The sequence below is a fragment of the Crocuta crocuta genome, unplaced genomic scaffold (genome assembly GCF_008692635.1).
Source record: "Crocuta crocuta isolate KB4526 unplaced genomic scaffold, BGI_CrCroc_1.0 scaffold172, whole genome shotgun sequence".
NCBI lineage: Eukaryota > Metazoa > Chordata > Mammalia > Carnivora > Hyaenidae > Crocuta > Crocuta crocuta.
In genome coordinates, this window is record NW_027528872.1 from 4,338,888 (window position 1) to 4,356,217 (window position 17,330).

The following is a 17,330-nucleotide window of genomic DNA, read 5'->3' on the forward strand; positions in this document are numbered from 1 at the left end:
CCACCCAGGCAAGCCTAGAAATCTTAATTGTAAAAGCCAAATAATAAAAAAAATTGAGAAGAACAAACAGAGGCCTTTCAGAAGCATGGCTATTATCCTCAGAGAGACAGGAGGGAATCACAGTCATGGAATGAGAACAGATTTTTATAAAAACAAAGAAATCAGAAATCTTAGAAATGAACTAGTACTTATTTAATTTTAGTCATAGCAAACCTGCAGAGCTGGACTGTGTGCAGAATGGACACAGATGAAGAGAGCGTTAGTGAGCTGGGAGAGCAAATTTTATAACTCTACAGCCCCAGAGGGGAACGAAAGATAAAAAGTTGCGCGAGAACAGTTGGGAATCACAGAGAATAGATCCTGAAGTTCCTACTCCCCTCTCCTAGGAGTTCTAGCAGGATGCAGTACTTGGAAGTAATTAAAAATTGGGGCGCCTGGGTGGCTCAGTCGATTAAGTGTCCGACTTCGGCTCAGGTCGTGATCTCACAGTTTGTGGGTTCAAGTCCCGCGTCGGACTCTGTGCTGACAGTTAGCTCAGAGTCAGGAGCCTGCTTCGGATTCTGTATCTCCCTCTCTCTCTGACCCTTCCCTGCTCACGCTCTCTCTCTCTCAAAATAAATAAAACATTAAAAAAATAAAAAAATATATTTTAAATACATAAAACGTTGGATTGTGAGTAACTAGTTTTGCAAGTGTTCTGCAATATGAACAAATGTTTCTAATAAATTTTAACTTGATAAACATGATTTCTTTCAGTACCAGTAGTATGTGATGCCAAATGTCACATGATCACAACTGAATGAATGGTTCTGAAATTCTCTTTGATATACAAGTGCTTTGGATTATAAGCATGTTTCCAGAGTGAATTCTGCTCACAAATCAAGATTCTACTGTACTTCTATAGGAAGAGGTCTTAAGTAAGAAGGACCTACTAACTTCTTTCTCACTTTTTTAAAACAAAAAATTAGTATTTTAGTGTAGTAAGCCATTTAATATATTACTTCAAAATGTATTCAAGGAAATTTCTTTCTTTTTAAAAAAATTGTAAATTTTATTTAAATCCAAGTCAGTTAACATACAGTAAAATAATGATTTCAGGAGTAGAATCCAGTGACCCATCACCCACATACAACGCTCCAGTGCTCATCCCAACAAATGCCCTCCGCAATGCCCATCACCCACGTAGTCCATCCCTCCACCCAACGCCACTCCAGCAACCCTCAGTATTATCTGTATTTAAGAGTCTCTTATGGTTTGCCTTCTTTCTCTTTTTATCTTATTTTTCCTTCTTCTCCCCTATGTTCACCTGTTGACTTTCTCAAATTCCACATATGAGTAAAGTCAAATGATATTTGTCTTTCTCTGATAACCTTATTTTGCTTAGTGTAATACTCTCTCTAGTTCCATCCACATTGTTGCACATGGCAAGATTTCATTCTTTTTGATCACCAAGTAGTATTCCATTGTGTGTATGTATGTGTGTGTGTGTCTTCTTTATCCATTCATCAGTTGATGGACATTTGGGCTCTTTTCATAATTTGGCTGTTGTTGATAGTGCTGCTATAAACATTGGGGTGCATGTTGCTTTGAATCAGCATTTTTGTATCCTATGGAAAAATACCTAGTAGTGAAATTGCTGAGCCATAGGGTAGTTCTATTTTTAATTTTTTGAGAAACCTTCAAGGAAATTTCTTGACTAACAAACTAATTGAATAAAAGTGTTAGAGCTTTCAAAGTGCTAATAGTTAAATCAAATACTTTGGCTAGACATTCAGTATAATAGTTCTTGATAAGTGATAATGATAGGAGTATATAATATATTTTAGTAGAAAAGTAGTCAAAGATGTAAATAGGTAATTCTTAAAAGAATAAAGATCGCATTTTCACCTTTTGGAAAATTTAAATGCTTTTATAAATATTAGTGTAGATGCAGTAAAATAGGCACAAACAGTAAAAATTTGTTCAATCTTTCCATTTTTAGAAATTGTATATGTATTTTAACTTTTTATATTAAAAATAAGTTTAGTCTTATAAAAACTTGCAAAAACAGTATGGAGAAATTCAGTATACTCTGCATTTAGGTTTAGTTGATGTCACAAATTTTAGGAATTTATTCTTTTTTAAAAAAATTAATGTTTATTTGTATTTGAGAGAGAGAGACAGAAAGACCGAGCATGTGCAGGGGATGGGCAGGTAGAGAGACACAGAATCTAAAGCAGGCACTGAGAACTGTCAGCACAGCCCAAGGTGGGGCTCAAACTCATTAGCTGTGAGATCATGACCTGAGCTGAAGTTGGACACTCAACCCACTGAGCCACCCAGGTGACCCAGGAATTTATTCTAAAGAAGTGTAAGAAATTTGAACATAGATACAGGTGTGTTATTACAATCCTGTTTTCAGTTATTATGCTTTAACCTGGGAACTTCCCAACTCTATCAGTTGTCATGATTTAATAGCTTTTCTAAAATCAGTCTAGATTAGTGAAGGTATTGTTAATACTGTCTGTGCATGTTAACAGTTTCAACCAATCTAATATTTGTCTGTTATACCCTATGCATGACAAGTATATGACTAATATAGCATTCAAAAGGTATTTCTGTGCCAGACAGCTATACCAGTGAGAAAAATATCAGTAATGATAATGAATGTTTAATGAATGATTGGCAGGCAGTGTGCTCAGTAACCCACATGCATTATTTCATTTAATCTTCCAACAACCCCAGGTACTATTAACTTCCCCATTTTATAGATGAGTAAACTGAGGTTTAGAAGTTACCTAAGGTCTACCTAGTAGGTAGCCAATAGTAGTTTAAATTTAAATCCTGCATTACTGATTACTGCTTTCTTCATTGTTTTCTTTCTTCTCTCTTCCTTCTGTGTTCACAATCATGTAGTTCTAGAAGTCTGTTTTGTATGCCAAGGGGAAAGTGATATTCCAGGGACCAAATGTTACCTTATGTCTTAGTTTGGGGTGCTTTAATCAAGTACCATAAACTGGGTACCTTATAAACAATATGAATTTATTTCACACAGTTCTGGAAGCTGTAGGACTGAGATCAAAAGGTGAGAATGGCAAAGTCCTGGTGAGAGCCGTTTCTCAGATATAAACAGCTGACATTTTAGTCTTGTGTAGCGGAGCATACTGGAGAAGCAAGCTCTTAGGACTCCTGAGCCCTGAAGGCACTAATCCCATTCATGAGGGCTCCACCCTCAAGACCTCATCTCATCCTAATTATTTCCCAAAGGCTCCGTCTCCTAATGCCATCATATTGAAGGCTTGGGTTTCCACATACGAATTTTAGGGAGATGCAAATATTCAGTCCCTGATACTTTACAATTATGTCAAAATATTCTTCATTTAGTGAGTAATGCTTAATGAAGAAGGGATTAAAAGCAGAGCCAATTTGTATTCTAAAAGCACCAGGTAACAACAAATGCAGTACTATGTTCTCTTTATATTGACAACTTCCCTTAGTCTGTTGACTCGAAAGGAGTAATAGATGTGAATGTACCAAGTTGTCAGATTATTTCTCTCCTTACTTCCAATACAGTGGAATGACTATACACATGTTTAGAGTTGATCCTGATTGATTGCTTGGTATAGTATTAGTGACTTAAAATCCTGATATTACATTTTCTTCTGAAAGAGAGCAGGAAAACAAAACAAAAACAAAATGTCACCAGGATCTATGGGTTATTTTAAGACAATGATAGTAAATTTGAGATTTGATTTCCAAAATTAAAGCTGGAAATTTAGCCAGTATGGAAAAGAAGCTTTGACCTCTAAAGATATATTAACTTCTCTAGTTGAAAACCTGATATACTTGAAAGTAATCAGTGAGAGTGTTCTTTTTCCTTTGAGTTATTCAGCTTTTGGTGAGCAGTCATTTGTTCTGATAATACCATGGGGTTTTGTTTGGAAACTCTGTTCTTTTATTCTAAATGTTTGGCTGAGAACAGGTTCTCTTAAATCAATAAAGAATACTAATAGTGAGCATGTACTGAGGCATTTCTGTTAACTGATACTTAACTAATCCTTTACATTAATTTACTTCATTCAGTTCTTAAACACCAGGATTCACAATTAGGACATTCTGATCCTATAATCAAGTTTTTAGCTATTTCTTCATTTCAGGTATATATTTTCAGGATCTGTGCAAGATAATATAAACAAGGTGTGGTCACTTGGGCAAATTAGACCTTGCTGTGCTGTATCCAAAGTATTTGTATACATTTTTATTTTATTTTTTAGATGTTTTTATTTATTTTTGAGAGAGAGAGAGAGAGCGAGCATGAGCCGGGGAAGGACGGGGGCGGGGGAACAGAAGATCTGAAGCAGGCTCTATGCTGACGGCAGCGAACCTAACGTGGGGCTCGAACTTAAAAACTGTGAGATCATGATCTAAGCCGAAGTTGGACCCTCAGCCTACTGAGCCACCCAGACACCCCCACATACATATTTTTTAATGTTTATTTTTGAGAGAGAGAGAGAAAGTGTGTGCAAGTGAGCACAAGTCGGAGAGGGGCAGAGAAAAGGAGACAGAGCAGTAGAGGGCTCTGTGCTGACAGCAGAGAGCCCCATGTGGGGCTCAAACTCACAAACCACTAGACTGTGACCTGAGCCTAAGCCAAATTTGGTCGCTTAACCGACTGAGCCACCCAGGTGCCCTCCCCATATACATTAAAACAAACAAACAAACAAATACTTTAGGCCTAATTCAAATCAGAAGATAGAATGGATAAATTTAAAATACTATGGATGATGGATATAAAACCTTGTTCAGATGAAAATTTAAATTATTTTTGACATGTATTTTAATTTCTATTCTTTCACATAATTGAGACTTTGAGCAAATTACTTAATTTGTGATTATATTCATAGAGAACCAACTAAAATCTTGTTACTTGTTTTGGACAACGTACTTCATACATGCATATATGGTAGAGGTATAAAATGGATTTATACATGATAATGCACGTCAACTCCTGTCTTTACCTTTAGAATGAGAACAAAGAATGGTGCATTGTATCTATAATAATTGGTTCTTTAAAATAACATCCAGAGGTTTGAGACAAAAATGTCAGCATCTGTTTAATCTCTGTGATAGAGACATAAGTACGTGATAAATTATTTTGTTTACTTTTCTGGTATTTGAAGTGTTGCATAGTTTTAAAAAATGTGTGCATGGGAAAGAAAATAATTGCAAGTATACGCTAAGTTTTTCCTTCTTTATTCTGCCCTTGTTGTTTATTTTTATATTTTATTTTTGCCATCCTGAAGGATCAAGTATTTAACTCCTTGTGGTTATTTAGGAAATCTTTGGGTTGGAAGGCAGTGTTAGAGCTGAGAAAACAAAGGTGCTTACTTTAGCAAAGAGTAAAACAATGCTTTTCCATAGCCAGAGAAGCAGCAGTTGAAGATCAGGAAGGCAAGGAAGGTAACAAACATCTCATAAACTGAATAAATGGAAGTAATTGAGTATAACTGCAGGCAAAGAAAGGACATGGAGGAGTAATGACTGAGATCAGAGTATAAATTTAGACAGAACCTAGATGATGAAAGCCAGGATATGTGCAAATATGTTAGGACTTTATCCTGTGGATCAGTGGTTCCCAGTTCAGGCTGATCATCACAATTAACTGGATCCCATTTCAGACTCATGGAACTAGCATTTCTTAGAATAGTGACCAAGGTACTGTTCTTTAAAAGGCTCTGCCACATGTATTGTCGTAATTCATTCTAAAAACCCTCTCAGACAGGGAGTTGGTATTGTCTTCCATCTATGTGATAGAGAATTTCAGTCCAGATTAAGACTATATAAATTGGTCATGTTAGTTTTAATACACCTGTGTGTAGAATTTACATCTCTCTCCTATGGAGTGATACATTCTGCTCCTGCCCCATTTGGCTGGAGCACATGGGGAAGACCTACACAAAAAGTGTTTCTTCAGTTCTGAGGCCTTTCCTACAGTCCCTCTAGATTTTTATGAGATGAGAGACTCTGTATAAAATTAGAGAAAATTGCAAAACTAAATGGTGTGCAGTAGCAACCTGCTCATCAGTGCTGACCCAAGAGAGCTTTTGAAGGATTTTTGATAGTGTGACATTGTAAGCTTTGTATTTTGTAGTGATGGGAAGGGGAGCAGGGGAGATCCAAGGTGAGGACAGTTAGCAGTATTCCCAGTAAGAAATGATGTTCATCCCTACTAAAGCTTGGGCCAAAGGAAGTGATAGTGTCAAGAGAAAATTAGAAGGTAGAATGTAATAATAAATATGCTCTGGGAGTGTATTTTCATTTTTTTTTTTCAAATTTTATTTTAGAGAGAGAGTGAGAGCAAGTAGAGGAGAAAGAGACAGAGAAAGAAATTGAGAGAGAGAATCTTAAGCAGGTTCCACACTCAGCACAGAGCCTGAGGCAGAGCTCAATCCCACGACCCTGGGATCATGACTTGAACTGAAATCAAGAGTCAAATGTTCAACCAACTGAGCCAGCCAGGCACCCCACATTTTCATTTTTGATGAGCTTGTGAGATTGGGCAAGGCAAGGAAGAAAGCCTGAGATGTTGGGAAGGATAATGAGTTCTAGATAATATATGCATGTTGAATGTGTATTGATGAGGACTTTAGTGGTTTTGATTTTCCAGTCTTAGCCATAGAAGATGTTGGTGATACCTATCAATAACTTGGTTTTAGTTTTCCTTAAGTTTGGTTATATTCTCCCACCCCAAATTATTTTATGGTGCTTTCTGTGGGTTTAAGGCCACATGCTGCCTTACCATGTAGCAGCTACTACTCCCAGAGAGCCAGTTGACTTTGACCAGCAGTAAAGAGAATAGAGAGTTTTATCTTATTTTCATTATTAACCTTTTGATATAGTGTTAACTCACTAGATTGTTTTGGAGTTTCACTATTTACCTATTTACTAACAAGTTGGTAGAAGTTTTTCACCAGAAAAAATCTCATGATAATACAGTTATAGAATAAGGCCTGATTCATAAGTATTTTCTAATAAAGACAGATTATAAGCATCTTTTTTTCTTACCCATAGGGTAAAAGTTGGATTGTTAAAAGAAGTTATGAAGATTTTCGGGTACTTGATAAACATCTTCATTTATGTATTTATGACCGACGATTCTCCCAACTCTCGGAGCTTCCCCGTTCTGATGCTCTGAAAGATAGTCCAGAGGTAAGCATTTAGTGTTTTGTAGCATTAATCACTGTATATAAATTAGCAGAAAGTTTTGCCTGTGTACTAAATAAAAGCTTATATTGAACACTCAAGATAATTCTTGGGATTATTTAATTGTTTCATAACTGAAAAAGTTGTAATTCCATGTAGAATGTTTAGAATTAAAGTTTTGGTTTGGTGTATAATTTTACTAAAAAAATTCATAATTTGTAAATAGGCTATGTATATGAGCATACCATTCTTTAAACAGAATATAAAATACCGAAGCAAAAATATGGAAAAATGTTGACCTCACTAATAACTAAAGAAAGGCATAACTTATCATGGCTTGCCATATTTGTGCCCTTACCTCTACTCCTGCCACATTTCTAGTAAAAATATAACAGATTTTTAAAAATTTAAATGAGAAGAAAGTCTTTATAATATCAGAAAATAAAGAACATCAAAATTGTGAGGGATCTTTATTTTATTTTATTTTATTTTTTTGAGGGAGAGGGAGAGAGAGAATCCTAAGCAGGCTTCCTGCTCAGTGTAGAACCTGACACGGGGCTCAATCTCACAACCATGGGATTGTGATGTGAGGTATCTTTGAAAGTAGATGGGATAAGATTTATGGGGGTGAGCAAAGTCAGCATAAAAAACATGTAGAGGAGGATTGAAGAAGACAGATAAACTAGAAATCTTTAAAACATTTTTTTTAATGTTTGTTTATTTTTGAAGGGACGAGAGAGAGACAGAGACAGAGTGTGAGCAGGGGAGGGGGAGCGAGAGAGGGAGACACAGAATCCGAATCAGGTTCCAGGCTCTGAGCTGTCAGCACATATCCTGACATGGGGCTTAAACTCATAAACTGTGAGATCATGACCTGAGCTGAAGTTAGATGCTTAACTGACTGAGCCACCCAGGCATGCCTAGAAATCTTAATTGTAAAAGCCAAATAATAAAAAAAATTGAGAAGAACAAACAGAGGCCTTTCAGAAGCATGGCTATTATCCTCAGAGAGACAGGAGGGAATCACAGTCATGGAATGAGAACAGATTTTTATAATAAATCAGAAATCTTAGAAATGAACATGTACTTATTTAATTTTAGTCATAGCAAACCTGCAGAGCTGGACTGTGTGCAGAATGGACACAGATGAAGAGAGCGTTAGTGAGCTGGGAGAGCAAATTTTATAACTCTACAGCCCCAGAGGGGAACGAAAGATAAAAAGTTGTGCGAGAACAGTTGGGAATCACAGAGAATAGATCCTGAAGTTCCTACTCCCCTCTCCTAGGAGTTCTAGCAGGATGCAGTACTTGGAAGTAATTAAAAATTGGGGCTCCTGGGTGGCTCGGTCGGTTAAGTGTCCGACTTCGGCTCAGGTCGTGATCTCACAGTTTGTGGGTTCAAGTCCCGCGTCGGACTCTGTGCTGACAGTTAGCTCAGAGTCAGGAGCCTGCTTCGGATTCTGTATCTCCCTCTCTCTCTGACCCTCCCCTGCTGACGCTGTCTCTCTCTCTCTCAGAGATAAATAAAAAACATTAAAAAAAGGAAGTAACTAAAAGTTAATATAAGAAAATGTCCTAAACCTAAAGAAAGGCATGTTTCAGATCAAATGAGCCCATTAAGTGCTAAATATAATGACTGAAAAGACATGCATCTAGAAACAGTGTGGTGAAACTTCAAAAGCCGAAACAGAGAGAGAACCCAAAAAGCTTTCAGAGCGCAAAAAAACATGCTTCATAAAAAATAATAATAATAAAAAAGAATAAGAATTGTATTAATGTTAGACTCAACAGCAGCTTGAAAATAGTGTGATACCTTTCAAGTCCTGATGGGAAGCTATTTCAAATCTGTAATTAATTTCAAGGCACTTAAGTAGGTAGGACAAAGTAGAGACATCATCAGCCATGCAGGAACTGACACAGGAACAGAATCTCAAGCAAAATCCTAAAACCACAGATTCTTTGTATAACAGACAATCTAGAAGTCTATCTTCATTTCCCATCTCTATCTCTTTGTTCCATTTCTTTTTCTCCAGCTGTCTTAGAACATGGCCGTTACTCAAAGCTCCCAGGTCTTTAATATCTCTCTCTCTCTCTTTTTAAGACAGCTGCTAGAATGAGTTCAAATTTTGCAACTTAATTTCTTAATTCCTGCAGTAACTCTTGTTATGCCAGCTAATGTTTGGTCACATATCTGGACCAGTCCACAGACCCATGGTGTGGGATCACATATGAACTTGGCTGTTCTGCCGTAGCTGCAGGCCTGGAATCTGACAGCATGTCTTGGAGAGGTTCAAAGTAGCCAGCGGAAAACTGGTAGAAAATCAACTATGTTTCTGCTGTAATAATCTTTTTACATTTTCAAGATGAGATAGAGACAGCAATAACATTAAAAGCTATATAATAGTATGACCCCCTGATGATGAGGAACTAGCAGTTAAAGTTCTTCACCAGACAGGGTATTTCTATGCAAGTGCTGATGGTTTTACTTAATGGAACTCTTAAGCCTCTGTGAACAATTCCCTATAATTATTAAAATGCCTAAAATCTGCAGAATTTTTGCCCCTAGAAACAACCAGTTAATTCCAGTTACTTGGACAGAGAGTTCAGTATCTTGACTTCAAGTTACCACTGAATCTTCTCTTTCTCTTTAGTCCATCACTCAGATGCTTATGGCCTACCTCTCCCGCCTTTCAGCTATTGCTGGCAACAAGATCAATTGTGGACCTGCCCTGACTTGGATGGAGGTATTTTCTAATCCACTTCTTATCAAAATTTATTTTTAAATTGTCTACTTAAGAAATATAATATTAATTTAATGTTTATAGCTATTGAGTTTCAGGAATCAAAGAAATGGTGTTAATTCTCATCTTTTGGAACGATAGATAAGTATTTTTTTTTATCTTAAATCTTTCTTTGAGAATCCACAAAACTAATTTTAATATATTTTGTGAATTGCTTGGCACCTTTTGTTTTGATCTTTAATGTATTAAGTGTATATTTATCAAGTACATATTTAGCAAGATCTATATCTATATATATATTAATTAACTTAGTAACTGAAAATATTTTTCAATTATTTATGAATGAGAGAATTAACCTTTTAAAGAGTCCAATTTAAGATTGAGTGTTACACAGTATCCAGAAAATATGTTAAGTATTTCTCCTTAATTTGCATATTTATTCCCTCCTCCCAGTAGAAATTGGGAAGTCACAATGGAAAGTAGAAACAATATGGAATTCAGCGCTATGCCAACTTGCATTGAGATATAGGTTTTCTTTTATTGGCTGTGTGATCTTGGACAAATTATAGTAAAACCTTGGCATGCAAGTAACTTGTTCTGAGAGTGTTTCACAAGGTAACCAAACATTTCTAATAAATTTTAACTTGATAAATGAGCGATGTCTTGCAATATGAGTAGTATGTGATGCTGAACATCATGTGATCATCAGTATGAATTGTGATCACAGTTTCATGATTCTTGAAATTCGCTTTGATATACAAGTGACTACTTTGATATACAAGTAATTCGCTTCGGATTACAAGCACGTTTCCAGAATGAATTATGCTTGCAAACCAAGGTTTTTAATTTCTCATAAATAACAGAAGTTCTTTTAGCTTTGGCATCTTTATCTTTAAGTGATGATAATGATGCTAAATATCTTTTAGATTTATGAGGATTAAATTAAATCTATGTTATATGCACAGCACAATGACTGGCATATATTAAGTACTCAATAAATAGTAATTGTTGTTTTTTTTTTTTTTTGAGATTCTTTTGATTATGGTTTCTCTAAATCAGATTGATTACTTTTTACAAATAAACTTTTGCAATTCCCCTGTCTTTAACTATCTCAGTTCATTTTCTTTGTTGTAGATTGATAATAAGGGAAATCATCTTCTAGTTCATGAGGAATCATCCATTAACACTCCTGCTGTTGGTGCTGCCCATGTTATCAAGAGGTACACTGCTCGGGCCCCTGATGAACTGACTTTAGAGGTAAATGACTAAAGACTCTGTGTGTCAGCTCAGGCCCTTTTCCCATACTCTGTTGTCTTTCAGCCTAAGATGCCATCTGTTTTTATTTAATGATTGTATTCATCCTTGAAAATTCAGCTTAAAGGTCTCCCATTTCTTCTAGGAAACCATCCTTCATCTTGTCCCTACCCCATGCAAATACAAATCCCCAAATAGGCTGGATTGAATGTCATTCTGAACTGTTCTCATGGCTTATATCTGACATTTCATTTATTACACTCAATCATAATTGTTCTCCTTTTGTCTCCATGAACTTCTTGAAAGCCAGGTTTCAGTCTTCTGTTTCTGTGCACCTAAATACGATACCCAATGATAGTTTCTTCTCACTGTTCAAAGATCGGGTTAAAGAACAGATGAAAAGTGAAATGAACATTTCTTGCAATCAGATGCAAAAGGAGGGGAGTGAAGTTTCTTCCTTTAATACTGGATGATAAGAGACAAAAAACTGCTTACAGTTATTCAGTTTAAGAAAAAAACAGTATAAATTTTTAGGTTCCATACACAGAGGGATGTATGTCTTAAAAGATGCCACATCTGTGAGCCAATATGTCTTTGTGAAATTGACTCTTTGAAGACGTGAAAAATTAGTTGTAAATATACGAAGAAAAAGATCTTAAAAGCAATATGTATACCACAGTAACATTGCTCTGAAGCACTTAGCTATATTTTATCACAGAGATAATCACTTATTTTGATTGAAGAATGTAACTTCCATTAAATATATTATTCAAAAATATTATGATTTTTATATTTATGATTTTGTAATAGTTTGTATAAACTCACTAGTTTGTCAAATTTTACTTACTAAGAATAACCAAGAAATTTTAGACATCTTAGGCCTTTGATATATGATTTAATAAGATATATCAAGTATTCAGCACAGTACATGACACATGGTCAGCACTCACTAAATGTATAAGAATAAAAGTTGTGGTGGTTCTAAGTATGAATATTTTAAACTTGTAGGTGGATCTGATCACATTTAGTAACAGTAGTGACAGTATTTTAACAGAAGTGGTAATGATCGTATGAAGCCTGACATTAAAAAATCGTATGCCATAAGTCTGGCTTTCTGAAGTTACTGCACATAGAATAGCCACTTAACTTACCTTTACTTAGACCTCTTCTTAATAGATCGTTAAGATTATTAAATCCTTTACAGAGAGAAGTGTTACATTTTTCCAGAAATAATTAGCCACAGAATGAGAGTAGTACTTTACTTTTTGTTATGGTTCACATACACAACAGTTGGTTTAAAATTAGACTAAAAATATTTCACTTAAATTTTTTCTTGTAGGTGGGAGATATTGTTTCTGTCATTGACATGCCCCCAAAAGTGTTGAGCACATGGTGGAGAGGCAAGCATGGATTTCAGGTAGGCAACAAGTAAGGTGTAAAGAAGTAAAAAATAAAAAAGGTTTTTCCTTATTCTTCAGTAATATTTATTTGTCTTTACAACATTTACTGGCAGTGGACTTTGTCAGCAGAAGTTGAAAAATATACATGATATTAGACTTGGATATCTTTTTCTAGTTACTCTTGTGGTGGTTTTATCTCCTTCTTTTTGAAATGGTGGTATAACCAAAGTATGAACAGAATCACAGGTCTGTTTACCACTTCTAGATTATCATGCCTGTGACTCTGCCTTTCTTTTAATATTGATTTGGAATCATGATTCACACATATTTAAAATAAATTTTTTAAATATTTATTTATTTTTGAGAGAGAGAGACAAAACACAAGTGGGGGAGGAGCAGAGAGAGAGGGAGAGACAGAATCCGAAGCAGGCTCCGGGCTCTGAGCTCTCAACACAGGGGTTTGAACCCATGTGAGATCATGACCTGAGCCAAAGTCAGACCCTTAGCCAACTGAGCCACGAAGGCACCCCTCACACATTTATTTTTTAAAGTTTACTTATTCTCATTTTGAGAGAAAGACAGAGAGTCCAAGCAGGGGAGGAGCAGAGAGAAAGGGAGAAAGAGAGAATCCCAAGCAGGCTCCACACTGTCAGGGCAGAGCCCAATGCAGGGCTCAAACTCCTGAACCGTGAGATCATCACCTGAGCTGAAACCAAGAGTTGGCCACTTAACTGACTGAGCCATCCAGGTGCCTCTATATTTTCTAATCTCTAAATTGAGTTTGATCACTAATTTTCTTTAAAAATGTTTTATAACTGTTAATATAAACAATGCGTTAATTACAGACCAGCAACAGAATCTAAAGCAGTCTTAATTTCTTTTTTTATATGTGGCTTGAATAATAAATAGTTTGACAACTAATAATGACATCTTTTAGATTGACTAACACCAGTTTCCATAGGATATATAGGTTTTCTTTTTTTAAAAATGTTTTATTTATTTCTGAGAGAGAGACAGTGTGATCAGGGGAGGGTCAGAGAGAGAGAGAGAGAGAGAGAGAGAGAGAGAGAGAGAGATACAGAATCCAAAGCAGGCTCCAGGCTCTGAGCTAGCTGTCAGCACAGAGCCCGATGTAGGGCTCGAACCCACAAACTGTGAGATCATGACGTGAGCTGAAGTCAGATGCTTAACCAACTGAGCCACCCAGGCACCCCATATAGGTTTTCTTTTATCTTTTAAAACTATCTATAGAAGAACATCTGAAAATGCCTTAAAATTGTATCTTTAGTGTATAACCTGTGGAGTTTTTTGGTCTTTTTATAAGTGTCTCTGAAATGTTACATAAAAAATACTCATGCTATATAGTTAGAATATTAATAACTGTTACATAAATATTTTGAGCTTTAACTATATATTAAACAAACTAGTATTAGGTTTTTATAAAATATATTTTGTTCAAAAATAATCATACAGACTATTAAAAGCAGGATAGCATGGTGCTTAAGAGATGGCTTTGGTGCCAGATTGCATAGGTTTTATCCTGTGTTATCTTGAGCATACTTTACTTCTCTGTGCCTCAGTTTCCTCATTTGTAAAATGGGGAGAGTAGGACTATTTGCTTCATAATGTTATAGTGAAGATTAAAAGAGTGAGGATAAAATATATAAAGTACATAGAACAGACCTGATGCATACTTTTCACTCAAAAATGTTGATTTTTAAGTTTAATTAATTCTTTTTTTTTTTTTTTACAAATTTAATTGTATTGATTCCTTTATTATAAAAGCATCTATGGAAATTTAATTTGATGATTAAGACCAGAACAATCATACCTATATTATACCACAAGTTTTCTTGTTTGTATAATTGGGGTTCTTTATCTTAATTGCTGTGCATAATTGGTGCTTTTGATTAAATATAAAACTAAATAGAAGATGGGGGTATCTTTTTTGCTATTAAGAGGTCAATTCTCCACATTCATGGAAATAAGCTATATAAAGTTTAGGGCCTAAAAGATGATAAAAAAATAAATTTGGATTTAAAGTGGCAGTTATGTTGTTTTCATGATATTGCTACCTTATAATCTTAGACAAGTCATCTGCTTTCTTTGTACTTTAGTTTGTTTTTAAAATAAAGAGTTTAAAAGAAGAGTTTGGAGAGTTCCACTTAGAATCCATTTAGTCCTTCTCAACATTTTAATTCAATTATTGTAAAAATGGTAGCAGGTTTTTCCTTCTTTCATGTGACATATTTATTGAGATCTGACTTTGTGTTAGGTATGGATTTATCTTCCTAACTTTTTGTTTTTAAAATGTTTATATTTGAGAGAGAGGGAGAGAGCATGCACAGGGTAAGGGGCAGAGAGAGAGGAAAAGAGAGAATTCCAAGCAGGCTCTGCACTGTCAGCACAGAGCCCAACATGAGCTGAAATCAAGAGTCGGATGCTTAACTGACTGAGCCACCCAGGCACCCTCTTCTTTTTATTTATTCTTTTATTTAGAGTCCACAAATTAGTTTATAGCCTAAACAGATTATTCTTTTAAAAATTAGTATATAAATTAACAATTGCTAAAAATTAGCTTATTGCCAAATTATTTAAACTATAAACAGATTTTTAAACTTAAAGGATTTATTTGTGATTGACAGTGAAAGGTTTTTTATATAGCACTGCAATTTCTTTTCATCCTAACTGGTCTTGGAAGGGCAGTCATTTCTTTTTAGTTCATGTTGGGATATGCATTTGAGAAGAGGAGTTGATTGTGGGCATTGGAGGTCACCTGTAAAACCAGGAATAGTTTTTAACTATCACTGTTAAAACTTCATTTATAAAAGGAGTCCAGTACTATAAAGAAATAATCCACACAGTTCATTCTTCTTTGCTGTTCCTAAATCCTCATCCATTTGTAAGAGTGCCTCATGGTTTATTGCAGGGGAGGGGTTAAATGGGAATGCATGTATTGAGCATCTGCCAAGTGCAAAGTATTGTTGAGCACTTTATACACAATGTTTTATTCAATCTTCACAAAGCTATTAACCTCTTTTATGGAGGAGAAACAATTTGAGAGGGTTAATACACAGCCAAGATGCCTAATCAGTAGGTGATGGAGTACGGTATCAGATTCATGTCTGCTCCATCCCATTGCCGGAGAAGCACTAAGCATGATTTCTGCATTTAACTCTCATTATTAACTTTATCCACCTCAGTTTTCAGCCCTGTGAAGAGGAACATCTTTCCTTCCCAGCCAGTAAAGAATGCTGTGAAGATGAACCAACTAAGGGCTGTAAAGCATATAGGTTTACTGGTGGATACATTGCTGTTACTATGTGTTATGTTTTTATGGGATGATTAATATATTGTATCTGAGAAAAAAACTCCTCTTCAGGCTATTTGTGATGTTCTCTACCCTTGTTAGGTATTATAAAATGGTGAGCATATGCCCTTCCTTACTCAAATATTTCATTGAGAGAGGAGGATAATTATAATTTATTCCTTGTGTATGATAATTATAGATGAGATTGCTGACTTTTATGTTTGAGATAACTGTAATAATGGCTTAGTCCATTGGTTTTCCCATGTATATATTTTATGTTTGTTTGTTTAGAGAGATATCCCAAGCAGGCTCCTGCGCTTTCAGCACAAAGCCCAGTGCAGGGCTTGGACTCATGAACTGTGAGGTCATGACCTGAGCCAAAACCAAGAGTTGGAAGCTTAGCCAGCTGAGCCACCCAGGCACCCCACATCTTTATATTTTAACTCAGTAGAATTGTTATTCAAACAGAGCCTTACACAGAACCTCACTGTGAGAAAAGGCAACGATGGAGCTGCCCTTGTTAGTTTAAGTCAGGCACCTGGGCCTTATTCCCCATGGAACATGTCTGGCTGACCTCCGTTGGGCCTCCTGCAGCACCCCAGGGGGCCTTAGTAGAACTGTGTATGAACACCACCACAGGAAAAACCACTTGTTTAGGTTACTAGTACACCTGACTTTACATAGTGGATACATTACATCACAGGCTTTTTATAATGTTAATCTTTAAAAGCTAGTTAACATTCTGAAATCATTAGAAAAACTTGTTCTTTTTTTTAAGTTTATTCATTTATTTTGGGAGAGAGAGAGAAAGAGTGAGCAGGGGAGAGGCAGAGAGAGGAAGAATCTCAAGCAGGCTCCATGCTGTCAGTGCAGAGCCCATGCAGAGCTTGAACTCATGAAACCAAGAGATCATGACCTGAGCCGAAATTAAGAGTTGGACGTTTAACCAACTGAGCCACCCGGGTGCCCCTGTTCTTCTTCTTCCTTTTTCTTTAATGGTTATTTATTTTGAGAGAGAGAGAGGGAGAGAGAGAGATTGCTGAACAGGCTCTGTGCTATTCCTGTGGAGCCCGACTTGGGCTCCATCTCAGGAATCGTAAGACCATGACCAGAGCCAAAATTAAGAGTCGGATGCTCAACCAACTGAACTGCCCAGTGCCCATAGAAACTTGTTCTTTATAATAATACCTTTTATGTGACTCCTTTTAGAAGGCTAATATTCAGATTTTTTATTTCTCTAATGTAAATTATGTCTGAATTCTTGGAATTTCATGTATCCTGGTATAAATGGGTGATACAAATCCAGAGTGCAAGTAAATAATCATAAATCCATTGTGACTTTTTTTCTGTTATCAAGTACTGCCCTTTCTGAGGTTCGTCTCTTCCTTCATTTGCCTCTTAGGTGCTATATTCATTGGCTACGGCTGCCATAGCACAATAGTAC

General features: G+C 35.9%; 1 protein-coding gene across 4 annotated transcripts in view; it reads left to right on the top strand.

Moving 5' to 3' along the window:
- The window catches only part of ARHGAP32 (Rho GTPase activating protein 32), a 300,153-nt gene that overhangs the window by 193,772 nt on the left and 89,051 nt on the right, over positions 1 to 17,330 (top strand). For all 4 annotated transcript variants that reach the window (XM_077756545.1, XM_077756541.1, XM_077756542.1 and 1 more), the window contains 4 exons: positions 7,051 to 7,188; positions 9,833 to 9,925; positions 11,057 to 11,179; positions 12,516 to 12,593. In XM_077756545.1, the coding sequence (XP_077612671.1) occupies positions 7,051 to 7,188; positions 9,833 to 9,925; positions 11,057 to 11,179; positions 12,516 to 12,593 (432 nt within the window). The remainder of the gene's footprint in view (positions 1 to 7,050; positions 7,189 to 9,832; positions 9,926 to 11,056; positions 11,180 to 12,515; positions 12,594 to 17,330) is intronic.